The sequence below is a fragment of the Sciurus vulgaris genome, assembly GCF_902686455.1.
Source record: "Sciurus vulgaris genome assembly, chromosome: 3".
NCBI lineage: Eukaryota > Metazoa > Chordata > Mammalia > Rodentia > Sciuridae > Sciurus > Sciurus vulgaris.
This window is the reverse complement of record NC_136463.1, coordinates 25,846,474-25,867,658: the sequence shown is the minus strand read 5'-3', so window position 1 is coordinate 25,867,658 and position 21,185 is coordinate 25,846,474. Positions and strand designations below refer to the sequence as shown.

General features: G+C 52.7%; 4 protein-coding genes and 1 long non-coding RNA gene across 6 annotated transcripts in view; 4 read left to right on the top strand and 1 right to left on the bottom strand.

Annotated features, from left to right (window-relative positions):
• The first annotated feature begins 1,038 nt into the window (after positions 1-1,038).
• On the top strand, positions 1,039-4,526 carry HOXB7 (homeobox B7). The gene is made up of 2 exons (XM_079134328.1): positions 1,039-1,576; positions 3,703-4,526. The coding sequence occupies exons 1-2, from the start codon at positions 1,177-1,179 to the stop codon at positions 3,954-3,956; spliced, it is 654 nt and encodes a 217-aa protein (XP_078990454.1). The 5' UTR covers positions 1,039-1,176; the 3' UTR covers positions 3,957-4,526.
• A 2,587-nt stretch (positions 4,527-7,113) lies between these two features.
• On the top strand, positions 7,114-15,773 carry HOXB6 (homeobox B6). Its single transcript, XM_079134327.1, has 3 exons — positions 7,114-7,254; positions 13,307-13,831; positions 14,878-15,773. The coding sequence occupies exons 2-3, from the start codon at positions 13,417-13,419 to the stop codon at positions 15,135-15,137; spliced, it is 675 nt and encodes a 224-aa protein (XP_078990453.1). The 5' UTR covers positions 7,114-7,254; positions 13,307-13,416; the 3' UTR covers positions 15,138-15,773.
• HOXB3 (homeobox B3) overlaps positions 7,115-21,185 on the top strand; it is a 55,243-nt gene continuing 41,172 nt past the window's right edge. For both annotated transcript variants that reach the window (XM_079134287.1, XM_079134288.1), the window contains exon 1: positions 7,115-7,254. The gene's annotated coding sequence lies outside the window, so the exon portion shown is untranslated. The remainder of the gene's footprint in view (positions 7,255-21,185) is intronic.
• LOC306657872 lies at positions 9,388-21,014 on the bottom strand. The gene is made up of 2 exons (XR_013762905.1): positions 20,890-21,014; positions 9,388-11,287 (listed from the first exon to the last, which is right to left on the bottom strand). It is a non-coding gene; the product is annotated as an uncharacterized lncRNA (long non-coding RNA).
• HOXB5 (homeobox B5) lies at positions 17,583-20,525 on the top strand. Its single transcript, XM_079134315.1, has 2 exons — positions 17,583-18,346; positions 19,015-20,525. Exons 1-2 carry the CDS (start codon positions 17,785-17,787, stop codon positions 19,260-19,262), a joined length of 810 nt encoding a protein of 269 aa, XP_078990441.1. The 5' UTR covers positions 17,583-17,784; the 3' UTR covers positions 19,263-20,525.

Here is a 21,185-nt window from a genome sequence, read left to right as displayed (position 1 = left end):
CCCCTCCCCTCGCGTTCCGAGGTTGCCGGCCCCAGAGACCCCAGCGCCCAGGCCGCGCGGAAGAAGAGATGCGCCGGGTTGGTGACTGTATCCCCTGCCACTTCTCTCTTTGTTTCAATGTGTGTCCTCCCGTGAGAGGGGGCGGATAAAGATGAAAGTGCAGGGCTGCTGAGCACGCTTATATTTTTATTTTTCTCAGACTCTGGTGGAGGGCGGGAGCAGGAGGAGAGGTGAGATCCTCCTCCCCACCTCTGCCTCTCTGAGATGTGACCTTCTTTGCCGGTTGCGAGGCGGTGGCTCGCTGCCTTCCTTCCTTCGCTGCCTCTGCTTCTCTGGCAGCCACGCTCCACTGAGGCATCCGCCTCCCGGAACCGAGAAAGCAGAGAGCCCGAGCCCCGGGCCTCCTTCCTCTCTTCCTTTCTCTCCCCCCCCCCCCCCCCCCCCCTTTTTCCCACTTCCAATCCGTTTTATTTGATTTAGCCACCAGAAAGCACAGCGTCCAATGCCCGCGGGCTGGATCCCGTGCCTTAGGAGCACCTACGGAAGCCTTGCTCCATCTCCGACAGTGTATGTGGGCCACTGAGAGAGAGAGCGCCGTGAGGCCATGCTCACCTCGTTCTTCACCTTGGGAGAATCGGACCAACTTCTCCTAAAGGCTTAGCGGAGATGAATTACCCCGAATTAATAAAGACCTGATGTGCCCTTACCCACCCACCAAGTTGCGCGCATTCAATCTCTGCGTTTGTCTCTCGCTCGGTAACGGACTGGGGGAAACGGGTGGGGGGTGACAACACGGATTGCTCAGAGGTTATTTATTTTCTCTTCAACTCAATCCCTTCCTCCCCAAATCTCGCCTGCAAGCTGCCTCCAGCCCGCGGGGGTAGACAGCGGCCCTTGAGCCCCCAACGCCAATCCACAGAGTTCGGCTTTCCCATTCATTATTGATCATATTTTATAAATCTAACGCCACACAATTTTTTCCACATTACCGGGAGCCGTGGGGAGGCCGTCAGGCCATTGGCAGAGGGGATGTCACGTGGGCGTGGGTCACGTGGTCTGGAGAGGAAAAAGGGGGTCCTTTTTGGTGTAAATCTGGACTCTAATTCTGTAATATATCAAGGAATCTCGTAAAACCGACACTAAAACGTCCCTGCCTACAAATCATCCGGCCAAATTATGAGTTCATTGTATTATGCGAATGCTTTATTTTCTAAATATCCAGCCGCAAGTTCGGTTTTCGCTGCCGGAGCCTTCCCCGAACAAACTTCTTGTGCGTTTGCTTCCAACCCCCAGCGCCCCGGCTATGGAGCAGGTTCGGGCGCTTCCTTCGCCGCGTCGATGCAGGGCTTGTACCCCGGCGGGGGGGGCATGGCGGGCCAGAGCGCGGCCGGCGTCTACGCGGCCGGCTACGGGCTCGAGCCGAGTTCCTTCAACATGCACTGCGCGCCCTTTGAGCAGAACCTCTCCGGGGTGTGTCCCGGCGACTCCGCCAAAGCGGCAGGCGCCAAGGAGCAGAGGGACTCGGACTTGGCGGCCGAGAGTAACTTCCGGATCTACCCCTGGATGCGAAGCTCAGGTAACGCAGCGCACCGAGCCATCCCCAGTGGCAGCGGCTCGGGCACATTCCCCTGAAGGTGCCCTATTCCGGGCCAGGCGCCCCTTTCCGCGTCCAGAGTGCTCTGCGCCTGAGGTCGACCCTGGGGAAGCGGCACCTCTTGGCTGCGACCTGGCGCGCTGCCCCCACCCCCATTTTTCCTCGGTGCTCTCAGGCTCGCTCTGCTTCCCTGCGGATCTCTCTTCGCCGACGCCGCGGCGCTCAGAGCCCCCAGTCCGCCCCCTACCCTTCCTCCAGGCCTTTTAGCTTTAAATATTTATCAGCAGCGCCAGCACCGGTTGGAGACGAGGCCGTTTGTCTTGAGAAGGAAGGCTGGGGTTTGCAGAGAATAGCCATTAGGGTCTTCCCCCTCTCTCCCCCCTTCCCTGCCTGGGATCTCAGTCTGGGTGTGTCCCCCATCCCCAGCTTGGATAAGGTATGGGGGAGGGGGTCATAGCGTTAAGCAGTTCTCCCCTCCCCCTTTCTTCCCAGCCAACCCCGTTCCCCCATTATTCCCATTAGAACAATTAGAGGTGGGCTCTAGAGGCCTGGTGGGAGGAGTGGGTAGGAGATGAGGACCCAGCCAGGGACACAGAACCAGAGATGCAGGTGGAGGGGGGGGCAGAAACCAAGAGAGACAAGGCTCCTAACCCCCCAGTGAACTTGGGGGGGCGGGCAGGAGAACTAAAGAAAGAGAGAAGCCTCATGGAACTATAGCTAGCTTTCCCAGATTCCTTCCTAGGGCTCCTAAGCACCCCTGGAGAATTGGCCAACAAGTTTGGAGGTGTCATTAGAAGGGTGAGTCTCCTCTTGGGGGAGGGGCTAGGACTCCATGGAGCCAAATCAAGTCTTAGTGCAGAGCCACCTAGTAGCTAGGGCAAGAGCCCCAAGGGACCAGGACTTCTATTAGGTTTCCTGCCAAGTCTGGTCCAGACATCTTTTTTTAACACTACCCCAAGACATGTGGCCTTGAAAGCTAACCCCACAGTCCAGAAGACCCAAGACTTGTGATCTGAAGCTCCTAACCTAGCCATGGTTGGGGGCCAAGAGGAACCCAGTTCTTTAATCATCAGTATTGGTGGTCATGGTCCCCACTACCTGTTCCCTAATTCAACTGTGTTTCTAGTTGATTTATCAAAGTCCTAATTTTTTTCTCATAAACATTTCAGCTTGGCTCTTATTTGACTTGAAATTAGAGCCCTCAGTTCTCTTTTCCCTTGTCTCCTTTCCAGAAGGGCTTATGCCAGCAGCCCCCCCACCCCAAGTCTCTTCAGGGTTCTGGGCCTAAATTGGGAGGGTCCCATCTGCCCTTCAGTCCCCACCTTACATATACATCCTGTTTCATTCTAACCCAGTCTGCTGTCTGTTTTCACTCCCTTTGCTGTCCTGGAGGCCCAAAGATTGCTTTGGAAAACAGGGTTGTCTGGGCAGGTGGGTGGGCAGGAAGGCAGGTAGGCAGCCAGCCAGGCCTGGCTGAACCCTGGCCACTTGCTAGAAAAAAAAAAAAAAAAAAAAAAATCATCAGAGGGCAGCTATTTCCAGACCAACTCCGTGCTCCAAGATATCTGCAAATTTTCTCCTTATTTTCCACAACAGACTGAGCAACACTCTCTCACCTCCCCTGGGCCTCCTGTGAGGTCTCTTTGTCTCTTAACTTCCTGGGAAATACTCAGGCCAGGCCTGGAACCCTACTCCAAGGTCACTTGTATAGTTTCCTACCCTACCCCAAAGACCATCACAGTCAACATCCAAAAGGGAATGCTTGGAGTCCCTGGACCCAGAGAAGACTGAGGATTAACCGCCCCTCCTCCCATGTAAACCCTCTTAGGAAAAGCGTCTTGGAGAGCCAGCAGGTGAGGTCTTCCTGGTTTCAGAAGCTCCAGGCTGAAAAAGAATGGGAATGTTTACCTTGGGAGGGCTGTAGAAAGTTCTTCATATTGCGGGATTGTATGAAGTATGGGTTAAGATATGGAAAGCAAGAATTTGGTGTAGTGGGAAAACGTACTTTTTCCGTCTTCTGACCTCAAATACCACTCTGGGTTTGAGCGAGATGGTTACTCAACGGTGTTTCCGGCACTCACCGATATTTCTCTAAATACTGTGCACAGGAACCGATCGTAAGCGAGGCCGCCAGACCTACACCCGCTATCAGACGCTGGAGCTGGAGAAGGAATTTCACTACAATCGCTACCTGACCCGGCGGCGGCGCATCGAGATCGCGCACGCGCTCTGCCTCACCGAAAGACAGATAAAGATTTGGTTCCAGAACCGGCGCATGAAGTGGAAAAAGGAAAATAAGACCGCAGGCCCAGGAATCACCGGCCAGGAGAAGGCCGAAGCAGAGGAGGATGAGGAAGAGTGAAGGACAGAGGAAGGTAGAGAAGAGCAAGGGAAAGAAGAATTCCAGTTTGGGGAACTCAACTAGGAAACTCAAGTCAAATAGGGTGAAAAGACTATTTAAAAAAAAAAAAAAACATGAAGGAGAGCAAAAGGTGAAATTTTGGTTTATCAACACTGTAAAAAAAAATATACTACCTATAGGAAACTCTTTCGGGTTCATTTTTGTACAGTATCTACCTGTTCTGTAGCTTTCTAAAATTTGCCTCCCCTTTTTTATGTGGCTATTGTAATGTCTTTGCAAAATTTAACTGTTTTGTAAGCCCCCTTTGATGCTGTCTTTGTGGACTGTGGGTCTGGAGGAGCGCAGCCTGTTCCCCCACCCGTGCACCTGAGCCTCGGCCTTCCTAGTAGTGGCACCAAAAGGGCCTGAGGGAGCCCCAAGGACCCGTAGCTCAGTAACTGGAGTGTCCCGCCTCTGCCTGATTGCTGCTCCTTGCTCCCACCAACACTCCCCTGTGCCCCGCGGGTGCTCCTGTTTGCATTCTATGTGTATCTGAAGGATAAAAATAAAATAAAATAAAACAATTAAAAATAAGCAGATGCCCTGCTTTCTGTGTCTCCATAAGATTGGGAGGGGATTAGGGTTAGCAGTGGGTGGGCGACCCAGAATCTTTCTATTTAGCCTTCTGCACAGACCCTTTCTGTACTGGGCTTGCTCTCTGCCTCCCATACCCCTGGCTCTAATGACTGCCAACTTGTGAACCCCAATATTACATATGCATATAAATTCCCTTTACACTCTTTTACACATGTTGACATACACCAGTACACACAGACGCGCGCACACACACACACACAGGCTGACAGCATACATATATACACTGTCACATAGTCACAAACACACCCATATTCATATGTTCACAAGTAAACATACGGGCATTCATACAAGCAGGGCTGCATGCCCAGAACACATGCATTCACATTCACACACACTCACAAGTAAACACACATTCACAGTCACTCAGACACATTGACAGATATCAATATACATTCACACATTGGATTATAAACAGAAATTCACATTTGCCCCCAAGTAAATATATCCATGAGCCCATATGCTCACAAGATACAACAAAACAAATTTAAAAATCTTGCAGTTCCACAAACTTTCTTCCTCATGCAGGCCTCGGAAAAAGGCTGAGGGATCTGAGCCGCCCCCCAGCCACAAATACAGTGGAGAAATCCGAAATGCTAGGCCTTATGAGAAAGAAGGGCTGATGGAAACGGAAGGTGAACACTGAAATCCACTCCCGCCTCTCGGGCGGTATTGGGCAGAGGCCAGGCCCTGTGCAGAGGCCTCGCGGCCCGCCCAGGGCAACTACCCGCACACAGCTCTCCGCTCATTCGGCAAACATTTTTGGCAAGAGCTATTCCTTTATTTTATTTTCGTTTATTTTACTTTCATTTGATTTAATTTATCTCACTCTAAATTGACACAAGCGACCCATATAAACCTTAAAAATGGAGGAAAAAAGGGTCCCGGTAGCGAGAGCGGTGCGAGTTTACCAAGCTGGAGTGACTGTATCCCGGCCGCTGTGAGCCTGGCGGCGCCGACCGCCGGGTGCTTCCTCTCCGCCTTTCTGCCTGCTCTCGGCGCCACCCGCAACCTGGAATCTTCTCAAGAGCACACAGAAAGAGAGACAGAAAGAGACACATTTGGGGGGAGGTTATTTCGTTTCTTGTATTTTGGGTCCTGGTAGCTCACTTCAAAATGCAGGGATATTTTAGGGGACCTGGAAACACTGGGTGAATTATTGTTGTGATTATTATTTTGCTTAGCAGAGCCTCCATAATGGGACAAAACCCTGAAGGATGGTTCCTATACAGCTAGATCCGCAGAGCTGAATAAATGTAAAAAGTGGTTTTTTTTTCGATTGCAAAGCCTGATTGTTTAAATGTAAAGAATAGACTTGTCGAACAGGAAGGGGGTTGGAGGATTGGTTTTCAGAAAATCTGTTTAATTTGAATTTGAAAGTAAAAGGTCCCTAAACCTGCAGATTCCTTCATTAACGACCACAGAACCCCCTGGAGAGCGCCTGGAACGGTCATAGGAAACTTGGACCAGCAGGCGTTTGGGCGGGAAAGGCTGGGATCCCGCTTTACCCTCCCCCAGTTTCTGGGGTGCTGAATGGGAGAATCCAGTTGTTAAACTATCGGTCTTGGCCCCCATGCAGGCCACCTTCCCCTCTGGGCAAACATTAGGCCCTAGGGAATTTGGGCCCCATACCCGCAATGCTGCAAGCCTCACAGGTGGGGGATTCCACCATCTTTGGGGCTAAGAATGAGGGGGTCAGATCAGAGGGGGAAAGGAGCTACTGAAGCTTTCATTTTGCCCTGATGCTGATGGCAACTCCTGCCTCACCTCCAAATTACCTCAGAATAGTCCCATGAGGAGGATGTGGGGTTATTTTTTACTAGAAAGAGAGGCAGAGCTCCTTAGGAAAATAGGGAGGTTCCAAAAAGAACCCCCTTCCTAGCTGGACCCTTGTGGCTTCTCCGCCCTGAATTCCTGCATCCCAAATCTCACTCCTTCTCAGATTGGGGTTTCCCAAAAAGAGAGAAGGAGAAGAAAAGAAGATGGCGACTGAGAAAAGGGTTGCTGGTGGAGCAGCCATGAAGAAATGCAATAAATTCCTTGTTGTTTTATGAAAATTTACAACTTTGTGATAGAAGTTTATGAGTGGTTGAATCCAGCGATTGGCCGGCGCCGGTCATGTGGCCGGGCGATCGTGAACATGAACTTTTTATCATTTCCCTGGTGGTTATAATGCAGCATTCTTTTGGACACCACACCTAGGTCGGAGCACTGTCGTCCTTCAGGGCTCCAGCCTCTTGATATTTTTATACTTCAATATCGGCTCAATAGAGCAAAAGAGAGAGGAAGAGAGGGGGGAGAGGAGAGAAGAGTGAGAGAGGGAAGGAGGGGTGGGAATTACACACAAAAGAAAGAAACAAAAATAATTTTGATTCTTAAGTTAATTTGCTTGCGGATCTGGGATTTTAGTCATCATGAAGGGTAAAGGGACAATCTACCCAGGACCGCAGCCTGATACCATTTTTCAAAGCCAGAACTTACTCCATTTTCTATGCAAATGTCAGAAAAACGAAACACCCTCTCTCCCAAGTCAGAGAGGGGAAGCAACGGCTCTCAGGTTGGGACAATATTATCTGGAAGCTGAAAGAAGAAACCGAACGCTTTCCCCCCCCCTCCTTCCCCACCCTTTTCAATCCGGAGGAAAAATATCCCAAGGTCTGCAAAGGTAAGGGAGATTCTACAATACTCTTCATGTTCTTCAGCATGGTTTTTGTAGGGGGTGGGGCTTGGGTTTTTCTCCCCCCCCCCCCCCTCCAAGAAGGGGCTATACCCCACCTCTGGGGCTGAAGGGAGAGGCTTCCTAGGAAATTCGGTGGTGGAGAGAGGGGTGGCCACTCTCTGGAGGGGGATCTAAATTAGGGAATTTGGGAGGGGAAACCGAAAGGGGCCACTGAAGGCCAGCTTCAAGTCGCCTTTATAAGCTGGGAGGAAAGCTCAAGCATGGGGGCTTCGAAAGAGAGGATGGGGTGTCTGGGCTTCAGCGGCTCTGTCTGGAAGAAGCCGGTCGCTACAGCCTCTGTGGGTTTGTGCTCCCTCCCCCTTCCACCATCCCTTCCTTATGTGGGCCTCCCCCAATTGCCCCCGCGCAGTTCTCTTGCCCAGTGCGGTTTCGGCGATTTCCCGGTAGCATTGGCACGAGGGGCGGTGGCGCTGAGGGACTTCCTGGTCTCTGTAGGGCCTGGAATCTCCGCAGAGGCCAGCAAGGGCGAGGAGGTGGCTAGAGAGACACAGAAAGAACAATTCACAGAGATATGTTCACTGTCTCCTTTCGGAGACTTTTCTGGAATTAAAGGGCTGTGGGTGGAGGCACCCCAAAGAGGGAGACTCCCCAAGAAGTCTGCCTGAGAATGCTCAGGTCTCTGGACACTCCGCAGGAGGGAACCTCGTTCTGCAGGGAGTGAGTTTTGTGGTTTTAATGTGGTTTATAGCATGTTGGTTTCTGGGCAATATTGATTCTAATACTTGTGTTTTATTGGTACGGGACATATGGTTTTCAGTGGAGAAAATTGTCATATATGTCTGATATGGAAATATTTGAAACTTTCCTGGATCCAAACAGGATGATTGTGAAGAGGTGTTTAGCACGTTGTTGTTGTTTTAGTCTTGTACACAAAAAGAAAACAAAGAAAAGGAATAAAAGAAAGAACAAAATAAAAAGGAAGCCCAATTAGGGTTTCAGTGGTGTCAGGACTGGAAAGGCGTCTGGTGCTGGGCTCAGACAGCTAGCCTTGTTGCTCTGGTGCATGATTTCATCCCTCAGTCAGGCCTTCTGGGTTGGAGGATGGCAGAGAAGAACTGCTGGGTGGGAGACATAGGTTACTAAAGTAGCTGGTGAGATGGAAGAAGGCACAGGCATGGAGGCAAGGACTAAAAAATGGAGTGAGAGGGCTTCTGGAGAAGCTGCAAGCGGTTGGGCATGGAGGTCGGGGAGACACTGATTTAGTTTGGTTTGCATCCAAAGGTTATTGCTTTCTTTCTTTCTTAAGACCAGATGCAGGGCGTTCAGACTCAGGCCTGTTTGACTGGGGATTAAGGGGGTCTAGTTGTGTGCATGAATGTATGTGTGTGTTGGCCTTCTTAGTCCTGAACTGGAAGGAGAGGGAGACACAGCCACTTGTGGCACAGGAGGGGGGTGTCCCTGGGGGCCTAAGTAGATGTCCTAGGCACAAGCCTGGGCCGGGATCCTAGAGAGAGCTCTTGGCTTCGGAGCAAAAGAAGTTCTTCACCAGCACCCACGGTACTCAGGGCCTATTTTTAAAAGGAAAATTCCCCAAACCCACTCAGACTAAAGGTCTTTTTCTCCTGTAGTCTTGGCGGGTTATAAATCGTCCCTTAGACAGTGTGCTCTGACCCAAATTATGCAGTTTGCTGCCATCTACCGTCCGTTCAGAGACAAGCGCGCGGTTTTGGTGCTGCAAGCCAGGCGACGCGGCCCCAGCAGTGCTCGACGTCCGGAGCCTTGCGGCAGGGTTCGGCAGGATTCGGGGGATTTCGGGCCCATACTGACGCTGTCGGCTGGATCTTGGTTCCGAGATGTGATTTGAGAACAGAACAAATCTCCCCCTCCCGATACACTATCCTCAACCCCTCTCCAATTTCTTCCAACCCTCATCCATCCCAACCCCAAACCTGGCGGCTGGCAGAGGAAGCGGCTTCTCTGAAGGCATATTAAAGAGGACTAATACTTCAACCCCGGGACCCGGGGAATTGAACCAAAGGGTTGGGGGATCAGAGCCGCGACCCCCACCCCTATACCCAAGGCACCAGAGAGGATCTGGGCCATGGAAGAGATCTGAAGTCAAGGCTGTTGGAGGTTTATTTGGTTTTCTTCTCAGCCAAGGGAGGGGGCCGGTCAGGGGAGTCGCCAGCCCGGCAGTTCCACTTGGTTGTCAAAAGACAAACCGAGTCTGTGTTCCTCCAGTTGGCTGGTGGTTCTTGCCAGTTCCTTAGCTGATGGGTCCGTGGTGAAGGAATTGAACCGAGTTTTCTGGAAATTGTTGGTGTCTGCAAGTGAGTGTCGATCCCCCGCCCCCTTGATCCTTTCAAGCGAAATCGACGCAAGTATGCTTTGGGGAAAAATTGAGAGTGGGAGTGGGGATAAATCATTAGGGAATTTCCGTTTCTGCTGGACCCCCACACACCCGCTTAATGCGATCGCTTTCCCAGAGGGGGTGGGAGGCCGGGGGTGCGTTCCTCTGCTGCCGCGTTTGAGTATTGGCCCCTGTCTCACCGGTTACTGATTAGCTCGGGCTTTCAAGCCGCAGGAGGAAGCTCTGGCCGCTCCTTTCAAGGTGCGTGGCCCCAATTCCTGGGCGGGGGCTCCAGGAAATTGCGTGTGGAGCCAGAAGCCGAGGTGTTACTAGGGTCTGGCCAAGAGCTGGAGGAGCTGCCGCGAGGTCTAGGCGCCCGGCAGCGCTGGGGCAAACACCACCGCTGCGGCCCCCTCGGCGCCTCTTGAGTCTGGGCCTCTGGAGCAGCTCTTTCAGCTTTTCAGCAGCGAGAGTGACTTTCTGGCGGCTGGATGGCCGGGCTCAGTGAGTCGCTCTGCGGGAGGCCCAGAGGGAGCCCGCGGGAAAGTCTTGGGCCCCTCAGAGATTTTTTTTTCTTTCGGGAAGAACAAATAGGGAGGGAACTCAGTCTGGTATAGAGGCTTGAAACACCGGAGGATTTAAGGGTGCCTGTGGACCCGGGGGAAGAGAGCAAGGAGGGCCTCTGATCGCCACCGCCCACTCCCCTTAGAAGATCAAAGAGGATGTCGCTCATTTGCATAATGGAAATGAAGTCTTTGTACCTGGATTTGGACCAGCCAATTTTAAAGCAAAATGTTCAGTGTAAAGGGCCTTTCTTAACCTATGGGAGCAGCCACACTGAACCTCTGGGAACATTTCTGTTTCCCAGTCCCAGGCAATCAGAATCCAGGGGAAGAATTGAGCTGAGGTGTTTTCATCTGCCCCACCCCAGGCAAAGTTGGGGGTTGGGTGGAGGATGCTGCCCACAACCCAAAGAGCTGGGAAAGGGGCTTTGTAGAATCTAGAAAATGGGAAGCCTGGACAATGTCTCAATCCCTGCTCTTTACAACAAATGCCTGTCCTGGAGGTTACCCAGGAGGAGAATTTTACTCCTGAGCTGAACACAACTTAGGAAACATTTTCCTGGGAACTGGAATGTACATGCTTACCCACAGGACTGCAGACTCACTCGGAGCACAGAACATCACAATTATAAATTCTGCCTGTAGGGATCCATACCATCCCTCTGTTGTGTACTTAAGACTTGGTACACATTTATACCCACATCTCTGTACAAACTTCCTAATAGAGGCAGAGAGAGAGAGAGAGAGAGAGAGAGAGAGAGAGAGAGAGAGAGAGAGAGAGAGAGAGAGAGAGAGAGAGAGAGAGAGAGAGAGAGAGACACTGACTACGAGAATGGCAGACTGCTGTGTATTTACATATTCCCCCGTGGAGACAGAGGACCAAGAACCGAACCACAGACAGATTCGTGGAGATCTGGCTCCAGAAACCAGGCAGTCTCTGGCCAGGCCATGCCTGCTTGCTCTTTTTCCCAAACAAACGGATCAGACGAATAAACGCTCATAAATACCTCTGGGCTTAGATAAGAGCGATGAGGCGCTATTTCCTTTCATGCCCGACTCCAGGCGCCGGCCCTGCCTGTAGTGGCTCCATCTCCCAACAGGCAACCTGCAGAGGTGAGGTTAATTTGGGAACTGTGATTCTAAGGATTAGTCAAATATTCTCCTGCTTCTATCACAGGGGTAGTGCCCCCTCTCTCACTGCCTCTTACTCTGCCCATACTCTACAGGAAGACCATACTGTATAGTCCTAAGATGGGACATTGTGACCAGGGAGGAGGACTGAGGCCCAGGGCCCAGTGTCAGTTCAAGGCAGAGGTCGGTGCATACAAGCACCCTTCTCTACCTTTCTCCCCTGCTCAAACAACCCCGACCTATGGGCCTAACCTTAGCTAGATTAGATCATTTATGCTTCTCCATTGTTTGGGGAATTTTCATTCTTAAAGTGCTCATCATAACCCCCAGAAAGTCAGGCTAGGAAATGATGGGAGGGACATTCAGGGATGGCCACTTTGCCTTGAAGGTGCAGCCTAGAAGTTTACCTGAGTTCAGAGAGCAACTAAATACGTCCCCATCCTCATTGAACTTCAGCCTTCTACCACCTTCCATCATTAGTGGGTAGGGCAGGCTCACAAAAAGGAGTCCCGAATGAAGCAAAAGTGCATCAGCCTGGCCTGATATCAGATTTGTCTCACACCCTGACCCCTTCCTATCCCCAGGTGGGAAGGTTGTTACACTTCACTGCCTGGCCTGTGAATGCTTATTAGAATGTTGGAAACACACTGTGGCCCTGTCTCCCAGTCTGGGTTCAATGCTCATTTTCCTTGAGTAATAGAGAAGGAGCAGAGATGTACATACTCTCTTATGCTCAAGCTTGTACAGCAGCAAAGCTAATGATACAAACATGAGGTAAGGGAGGGGATTGTAGAGAGGCTTAGAAATAGACAGAAGGGTTGGGTGTCTGGAGAGAGGATGGGGGCTGATGAGTGGAAGATGGGCTGTTAAGTCTACAGGAGGACTGAACATCCCTCCCTCAGTATAAAACTAAACCAAGACCAAGTCTTGGGAAATAATTTTAAGAACTGTCTGCTTCTAGAGAGATCTGGAAAAGAGACTAGGGCTCTTCTCTTCCTGGTGACCTCTGATTGCCGTCAGTATCAGAACAATTTCTTCCTTGTCCCCAGGTTCACTGGGAGGGACATCCTTGATTCTTAAAAACCTATAGCCCAAGATATTCTTAGTTCATTTTTGGTGGGAGATAAGATCAGAGTGAGGACTAGAGATAGGATAGGGATCAGACAAATAAAGTCATCTAGGCTGGGGGTTTCTCCTTAACAAGGTGGGATGTCTTGGGAAGAAGGAGCCTCCGGCTTCCAAATAGCTACTCGCCTAGCTGCAGAGCCAGAGAAGGCAGCCTGGGCTCATACCCTGCTGCCATTTCCCCCTCTTCTGTGTCTTCTAGGTAGAGGATCTGGCCTGCTCTCTCAGATCATGAGAGTTGTGGGGAAGAGGGATAACAAACCCAGACTTGGAGAAGAGAGAGCAGACCTGATAAACAGGAAAAACGATTTTCAAAACCTGGGTTGAAGGGTGTTTTCGTCTTTGCCTTGGATTCTGAAACGATGCAAATTAGTGCCTAACTCTGCCTCCTTTCTGCCAACACAAAACCTTAGAAACAAACCTCCCTTAGTTTTCTCTCAAGGAGGTTCAGGGACATTTGCCTAGCCCTCCCTTGAGGGAACAGGCCCAAGCAACGCAGGGGTTAACTTTTCTGAAAACACAATTAACTTTTTCCTATCCTGCGTGGAGTGGGGGAGGGATGTATTTATTTAATCACTGAGGAATGGGGTGGTCTCAAACCAAATGCTCCCTCCTCCCTCAAAGGCACAGACGCCTCTTTCGCAGATCTTACGTAGGTGGAAGCGTTGTGTTGTTGGGGAGAGAGAGAGAAAAGAGAAAGAGAAGAAGGAGGAAAAAAAGGTTGATAGGTTTGTGCGCGGGTCCCTCGTGCGGGCTGCGCTCCTCCTGGGTGCTATTTGACAATTCCTGCCTCTGCCATTGGTCAGTGTTGGATCAGATGGTTGTATTTCCTTCTGGCCCTCACTGGCACCTCGCCATCCCCCCTCAGCTAAAACCCAATCTCGGGTATACTACTAATAGGCGCGGCGCTCGGACTATAAAACACAACAAATCATAAACCCGGCGGAGCAGCAGCGGCCTCGCGCGCCTCCCCTCCCAATGAGTTCCTATTTCGTGAACTCCACCTTCCCCGTCACTCTGGCCAGCGGGCAGGAGTCCTTCCTGGGCCAGCTACCGCTCTACTCATCGGGCTATGCGGACCCTCTGAGGCACTACCCGGCACCCTATGGGCCGGGGCCCGGCCAGGACAAGAGCTTTGCGGCTTCCTCCTATTACCCACCAGCCAGCGGCGGCTACGGCCGAGCGGCGCCCTGCGACTACGGGCCCGCCCCGGCCTTCTACCGCGAGAAAGAGTCGGCCTGCGCGCTCTCGGGCGCTGATGAGCCGCCCCCGTTCCACCCTGAGACTCGGAAGTCGGACTGCGCGCAGGACAAGAACGTGTTTGGCGAGACAGAAGAACAGAAGTGCTCCACTCCGGTCTACCCGTGGATGCAGCGGATGAATTCGTGCAACAGTGAGTGAGACTTTAAGCCGTCGTCTCTTCCCTCGCGGACCACAACCCGGGAAGACAGAACTAGCGAGCGCCACCCCCCAATCTCCCCCGGAGTGCTGGGTGGGCATCTCAATTAGAAGATAGAGCAAGATAGGGCATTGCACGGGGTCTCCCTCCCTGTCCTCTTGTCCGCAGGAGTTGCAAAGTTTGCAAAGTCCCAGCAGTACTGGGAGCCAGGGGGAGTGAGTGGGCTCTCCTGGAGAGGCAGGCCAGAGCCAGGATTACTGAAGGGAACAGGGGCCACAGTCAATGGATTTGCTTTTCATTGCGTCTCTCACTCCACCCCCAGCCCCCGTCCTGATCGGGTCCCCTACCCAAAGACCGCTCCATTAAAAACTGAGTGCGTCATGCAAGGGGTGGGGGCGTCGTGACGCGGGCTAGGGAGAGAGTTGAGTCTGTCCCAGGCTGTTTCCCTGGGGCAGCGGGCGGGTAGGGTTGGGAAATGACGAGGTACTTAGGAAAAGGGTGGCAGTCCGAGGAAGGAGGAAGAATAAGAATAGAAAAGAGAAGGAACAGATGGAGCAGGGAGAGACGTGAAATAGGCGCCTGGGTCTCAGGTTAGATTATTTGTAGGCCTTAAGTCCCAACTAATGTCCATTAGTGGGACACGAAAGTGAGGAGCCCTTGATGGGGACTACGGATCGATCCACGTCATTATGGCTTAAAGGCCAAAATCTATCATTGGGTGCACTGAGGTGGGGGGGAGCTAGATGGAAAGGAAAGGGGGGGGGGAATTCAGCTAGGAAGAGACACACCTGTCCAGCCCTCCCTTAAACTCAGGTAGGATTTCAAACTGCCCCTCCCCTCCCCCACAAGAAGTCTAGACAGAAGGCACAGGCCTAGGAGTCCAGGAGGGAATCTGGAGGGGGCGCTGGAGGAGTGGGGAAGGGAATGGGGAGAGTGAGGGCATTCGGGGACAGGCTGGAGTCCACGTTTAAGGGTCGAGTCGGGGAGGGCACCTTGGACCCAGTGACCCCAGGCCTCAGCCTCTTCATTCTGCCTAACAGGTTCCTCCTTCGGGCCCAGTGGCCGGCGAGGCCGCCAGACCTACACGCGCTACCAGACGCTGGAGCTGGAGAAGGAATTTCACTACAATCGCTACCTGACCCGGCGGCGGCGCATCGAAATCGCGCACGCCCTGTGCCTGACCGAGCGGCAGATCAAGATCTGGTTCCAGAACCGACGCATGAAGTGGAAAAAGGAGAGCAAACTGCTCAGTGCGTCTCAGCTCAGTGCGGAGGAGGAGGAAGAAAAACCAGCCGAGTGAAGGTGCTGGAATGGGAGGGGGGACGCGAAGGGAGAGGCCTGTGGGGAGCTGAGGGCGTTGGAGAGCCCGAGAAGGCTCTGCGGGCGGGGGAGCCTGGGGACCTGCTCTCCAGCGTGCGACAGGCGGGGCCCAGCGTTTTCCTGCACGCCCCCGCCCGCAGAGCTCTAGCCCGGTGCTCGGAGGCCCAGCAGCCTGAGCCCACCCAGCACCCTAGCGCCTCCTCCCTCCCAGAGGAACCCGTCTTGGCCCTATCAGGCTCCCCGGTGAGAAATGAGGATCGGACTCACTTGATGTTTCCTGGAAGCAGAGCAAAATGCTCTTGTCCATGTCGCGTCTCATTTCGTCCATGTCCCCTGTGCACGGTTCAATGGTAGATTCGCTGTCCCCTCAGCAGGGGCCTTGAAGACTCCCTGACCCCAGACTTGTCCTCCCTCCCACCCTCTCCCCAAAGCCACTGGAAGGAGCACATACTACCTAGAAGTAAGAAGAGGAGCCTCAGAAGAAAACAAAGTTCTATTTTATTAATTTTCTATGTGTTGTGTTTGTAGTCTTGTCTTAGTTCTGGACGTGAAATACTTCGGTAATAATATTAATATTATTAATAATGATAATAATAATAAAGACATGAAAACTCGCCGCTCAGTCACCTCCAATCTTCCCCTGCATTTTTCCCCTCCTCACTCTGCATTCCAACTACCCCATCCTCCCTGAGCCTGAACTCAGGAGCTCTAGGCTGCCTCAGGGCCTTCTCAGCTGCCTGGACTCCACGGAAGTACTTTTGAGATAAACGTTGGAACCATCCGTCTTCCCAGGCCCCAGACCTGTGCCTGTCTGATGCTAAGCCTCACAACTGCCTCTCCTGGTGCAGACCCTGAATGGAGAGGGTCCCTTTCCCTTTTATTCTCTAGATTTTCTTCATTTGTCCATGGCAGGAGGGACACCACTGAGGGCCCCTTGCCCAAAGCCCCTGTAGCGACCAACGAGTTGGGCAGGTCCGAGTGTTGGGGTGAGGCCCCTGACCTCTGGCCCACCCGCAGGGCCAGGTCTCCGCTGGCCATGGCTCTTGCTCCTGGCCTGTGGCTCTGGGGACTGAAAAAACGGGGCCACTGGGCATCTCACCACTATGCAGCAGAAGGCTCCAGGCACCCCTTACCACCTCAAATAGGAGCTCAAAGACAAGAAGGAGAATGAGAAGCCTCCGTAGTTGTGAGGCCAAGGGCATGACTTTCCCCTGCTCCTTGGAGACTTAAGGGCAGGAGGGCAGGTGATGAGGCACTTGGTCTCATCCTCTTAACGGAAAATGGCCCTTCTCTCTCTACCTCCACCCTCACCCAGGCAGCTTGCTGCAGACGTTGTTTTCCTTTCCTTCTTCCTCCTCCCTCTCTCCCTTTTTTTTTTTATTTTTAAAGAAAACAGCTCCTGGCAGAAGGGGCCCAGCTGCAGTGGTTTCTGGCCGCCCAGCTTGCTCAGCAAGACACCACCAGTCCGGGGAACCCCTTCCCTGGAAAGGCGGTAGGTCAGTGGGCAAATACAAACTGCCCAGCTGCCAGCAAGGGGCCCTCAATGGTACCTTCGAATGCAAAGTCGGCATCTGGAGGAAAGGTGAAGGGTCTGCTTTAACCCCAAACTCTCAGGCACATGTTACTACCCAAACCCCAGCCACCCAGGCAGTGGCCGCTGCTATCTTTTCAGCGATTAGGCCACTTAGTTCCAGCCATGTTCACCTTCTAGGATTCCTGTCCTGCTCTGCCATTCCCAGGGCCTTGGGTAAGGATGATGAGGTCAGGAAGATGATTCTAAATTTCCAAGGGGCCTAGGAGAAGTAAGCTTTCCTGTGTCTTGAAGCTTCCAGCCCAGCTGCGGTGCTCAGGCTTGAGGCTGTGGACCGACCCGGCAGCCCCACTAGGAAGCAGGTTGGAATGAGTTTGGTGGTGGTGGTGGGGAATCAAAATAATTGTTTTCCACACACAACTTCCAACCCTTTCCCCCGCATTTCCGCCCCCAACTAGCAAAGACCGATTAAGGGACAAGCAACTCAATCTTTGATCATTTCATCCACAGTTAAAATAATAATGACGATAATTTGATAGGCACAAATAGAGAGACTAACGCCACCCCAAGAAAGTGGGTAAAAGGCTCAAACCCGTCTTCTAAAGGACTCAACCCCGCGAGTGAGTCACAGCCGGTCGGGTTTCTTTCTCGCTTGGCGGTTGCAGGGAGCCAGCAGGGAGGCAGCCGCCGACGCCATGGCGGCCTGCGGCTCGCGCTCCCGCCGATCGCCGGGAGGTGGCGCGCTCTGCTCAGAGGCCAACGCCAACCTTCTCCGTTTCTCCCCCTTCTCCTTTTTTCCCCCTCTCTCGGAGGCTCGCATTGAATCGGCCCTAACGATTCTCGGATCGTCATTATTTGTAACCATAGAGCATGAATTACCTCTTGAGGTCATCAGCGAGAATTTACGACTGGTCAACAAAAGCACGTGATTCCCTAACGCCCCCCCATCCCCCTTTCAAACCCCCCCCATATTTGGCCGCATACATAGCAAAACGAAGTACAGTGCATCGCTATAATTCATTAATACATCATAAATCGTGAAGCACAGGGTTATAACGACCACGATCCACAAATCAAGCCCTCCAAAATCACCCAAATGAGCTCGTACTTTGTAAACTCCTTCTCGGGGCGTTATCCAAATGGCCCGGACTATCAGTTGCTAAATTATGGCAGTGGCAGCTCTCTGAGCGGCTCTTACAGGGATCCCGCTGCCATGCACACCGGCTCTTACGGCTACAATTACAATGGGATGGACCTCAGCGTCAACCGCTCCTCGGCCTCCTCCAGCCACTTTGGGGCGGTGGGCGAGAGCTCCCGCGCCTTCCCTGCGCCCGCTCAGGAGCCCCGCTTCAGGCAGGCGGCGTCGAGCTGCTCCCTGTCCTCGCCCGAGTCCCTTCCCTGCACCAACGGCGATAGCCACGGCGCCAAACCCTCTACTTCGTCCCCCTCCGACCAAGCGACCCCCGCCAGCTCCAGCGCCAATTTCACCGAAATAGACGAGGCCAGCGCGTCCTCGGAGCCTGAGGAAGCCGCGAGCCAGCTAAGCAGCCCGAGCCTAGCTCGGGCGCAGCCAGAACCCATGGCCACCTCCACAGCCGCGCCCGAGGGGCAGACTCCTCAGATATTCCCCTGGATGAGGAAGCTTCACATCAGCCATGGTAATTCTCTGTCTCTTTTTTTGTCTTCTCGGCTTTCCTTCTCTGCGTTTGGGAGGGGGGACGAGGAGAGCTTGAGGAAGCCTTTTCCTCAAATATAGATTTATTTTTCCAAGGGGGAAGAAGTCCCTAAGAGGGTTCTCACAGCTCCGTGGAAAGAGCCAGACAGGGTCTTTTGCTAGGAGGGAGGATATTTTAAATAATTCGTTCCCAGGTTTGCCTAAGGTTTTATTCACCCACCCGGCCAGTAGCCAGCTTTAGTATGAAGGTTGGGATTTATGTAATGTGGGAAAGGGTCCTTCTTATCCCGGAAAATTCGAGACTACCGCTAGCATAGGAGGGGTGAGCAGTAAAAGGATCTTTCTAGGGCAAAAGTGCAGCCGCTCTCCTCCCTCCCGGGGCGAGCGGCCGCCTGAGCCCAGAGAAGGGTGAGGCACTGGGAGGGAGCAAGAGACAAAGCCAGGCGCATTTGCTGCCAGCAAAAGTAGGAGCTGCAGGAGAAACGGGTGCAGAAATCGAGCCTGGACGCGGGCATCTGGGGCAGGGAGGACTGGAGCTGCGTGAGCTGGGTGCTGGGGATGCCCGGGTCCTGCTCCCCGCCCCCTCCCACCCAGTGCCCCCTCCTGTAACGGGAATAACGTTGCCTTGTGGCTCTACTCTATCTACTCCAGATATGACCGGGCCGGACGGGAAAAGGGCCCGAACCGCGTATACCCGCTACCAGACCCTGGAGCTGGAGAAGGAGTTCCACTTCAACCGCTACCTGACCCGGCGGCGGCGTATCGAGATCGCCCACGCGCTCTGCCTGTCTGAGCGTCAGATCAAGATCTGGTTCCAGAACCGGCGCATGAAGTGGAAGAAAGACAACAAACTGAAAAGTATGAGCCTGGCTACAGTCGGCAGCGCCTTCCAGCCCTGAACCCGCACGGAGGAGCCCTGGGCGGCCCCACAGGCCGCGCCACCCCCAGCCCCGACCCCTCCGATCCTCCCTGCGCTGCCGCTGACCGCTGGGGACCGGTTCCCATGAGCCTGCCTCACCCTGGCCTTGTGTTATAATTTTTCGTTCGGTCTTACGTCTTCCCGTGGCTCCCTCTCTCCTGGACTGGTTATCTTGTTATTATTGTTAATAATAATAATGATGATGATGATGATAATAATAATAATAATTCTTATTATTTCCCCTCCATGCTCCCCACTCCCCTCTGCCCACCCCAAATCCGCCAGTGTTTCTGAATGTTCGTATCTGTGGTTGCGCTCCTTCCCCCAGGGGAAAAAAAAAAGAAATTCGCATGTTTAATGTGAACTTTCCCCTTCCCATCTGTGTTCTAACTTATTTATAAAAGAATGATTGCTGTATTTTTGAGTTTCAGCTGGAAACTTCGCTAAGAGGCAGCAATTGAGGTAGGGTAGTGCCACAGCGCCAGGCCCAACTGAGCTGGCCTCTGAGATGGAGTCCATGACTGTGTCTCTTTTCACTCCTCCACCTTCTCCTCCCTCCTCACTCTCCCAGTGACTTGGTCCTGGGCTGAGAAGGGGCCAGGGAGTACCACCAGGGTGATGTTGAGAAGAGGGAAGGAAAATAGTGAGATTTTAAGTTTCTTCTGCCTGGTAGGCCCCAAGGCCTGGTCTGGGAGTGTACGGAAACAAATAATACTCAGTGTAAAATGTCTTGCGTATTCTCTGTGGGTCTACTAGAGGACCCAAAGCTTGTAAATATGGGGATAGTCTGGGTCAGACCCATCTCTTCCTCCCTATCCATTTCTCTTCCAAGATCATTTGTAGTGAGTGAGTGGATGCTGTGCTATGTGTGAAATCTGTCTTTGCCAGGCCTGTCTCAGTGGCTTGTTTTTCGTATTTGTTTGTAGCTTTCCTTAAAGTCAAATAAATGTTTCCCCTACGCCATTGCCCTTCCACTTGTCTTTTCTCCAGGGGGTCTGCCTCTCCCATCACCAGGCACACCCTAGGACCATTCTCAATAAATCTAGGGTTTAGGGAAGGGCAGGTAGGATGCTTACCAGCAGGCTTTCTTAGTCCTGGCTTGGTCAATGCTGCTTGGGCCAAGAGACAGGCCTTTGTGACTGAGGGACTAAGAGGGCCAGGAACCTCATGTGGGGCTGAGATGGGTTCCATCTTGGCCTTCCACCAGCTGGTCAGAAAAGCCTCTGGAAGACTCTCCAGGGAAAGTAATTTAGGCCTAAGTCTTGAGCAGGAGGCTCCTGGCCTTTGGGGAATTATAGAGGCCTGCCCGACTGGCATGTCGCCTGCTCCAAATCCCAATTCAGCTTTGCCACCCACTAAAGCAAGAAAAAAGATCATCAGCTCAGTTTCAAAGATGTCCTTTCACCCTCAGTCTTCTCTACACTTTTCAAGGGCTCCTTCTCTCCACAGGCCCAACTGACTTTCCCTCTTTGGTTAGGTTAGGAGTAGGGGTCCTTCCTGAAAGATCTCTGGTTCTCCCTCCAGCCATGGCCCAGGGCCAGGGCCCAGTCTTCCTCCATCCAAGTCAGCCTCCACCCTGAGCCCAAGAGTCAAGTCTGGACACTTACCCGGTCAATTCCCTTCCAGCTGGGCCCAACTTCTTACAGGACCTGGGGGGAGGGGGAGCTGGTGAGGAGGCAGCAGAGGGTCCTGGAGGCTGTACTGGGCCCTTGTTCCCCTTCACCCCTTGAATTTGTCCCCTTTTACCGATAGCAAACTATCCCAAAAGTCGCTATGACATTTAGATGTCAAATGGATAGGGGTTTTATCTTGAAGTTAGATCGTAAAAATCGCCGAGAAGTCAGACAGATACCCCTCACTGGCTCGAGAAAGTCACGTGAGGTCCATAAAGTTAGTTTTATGG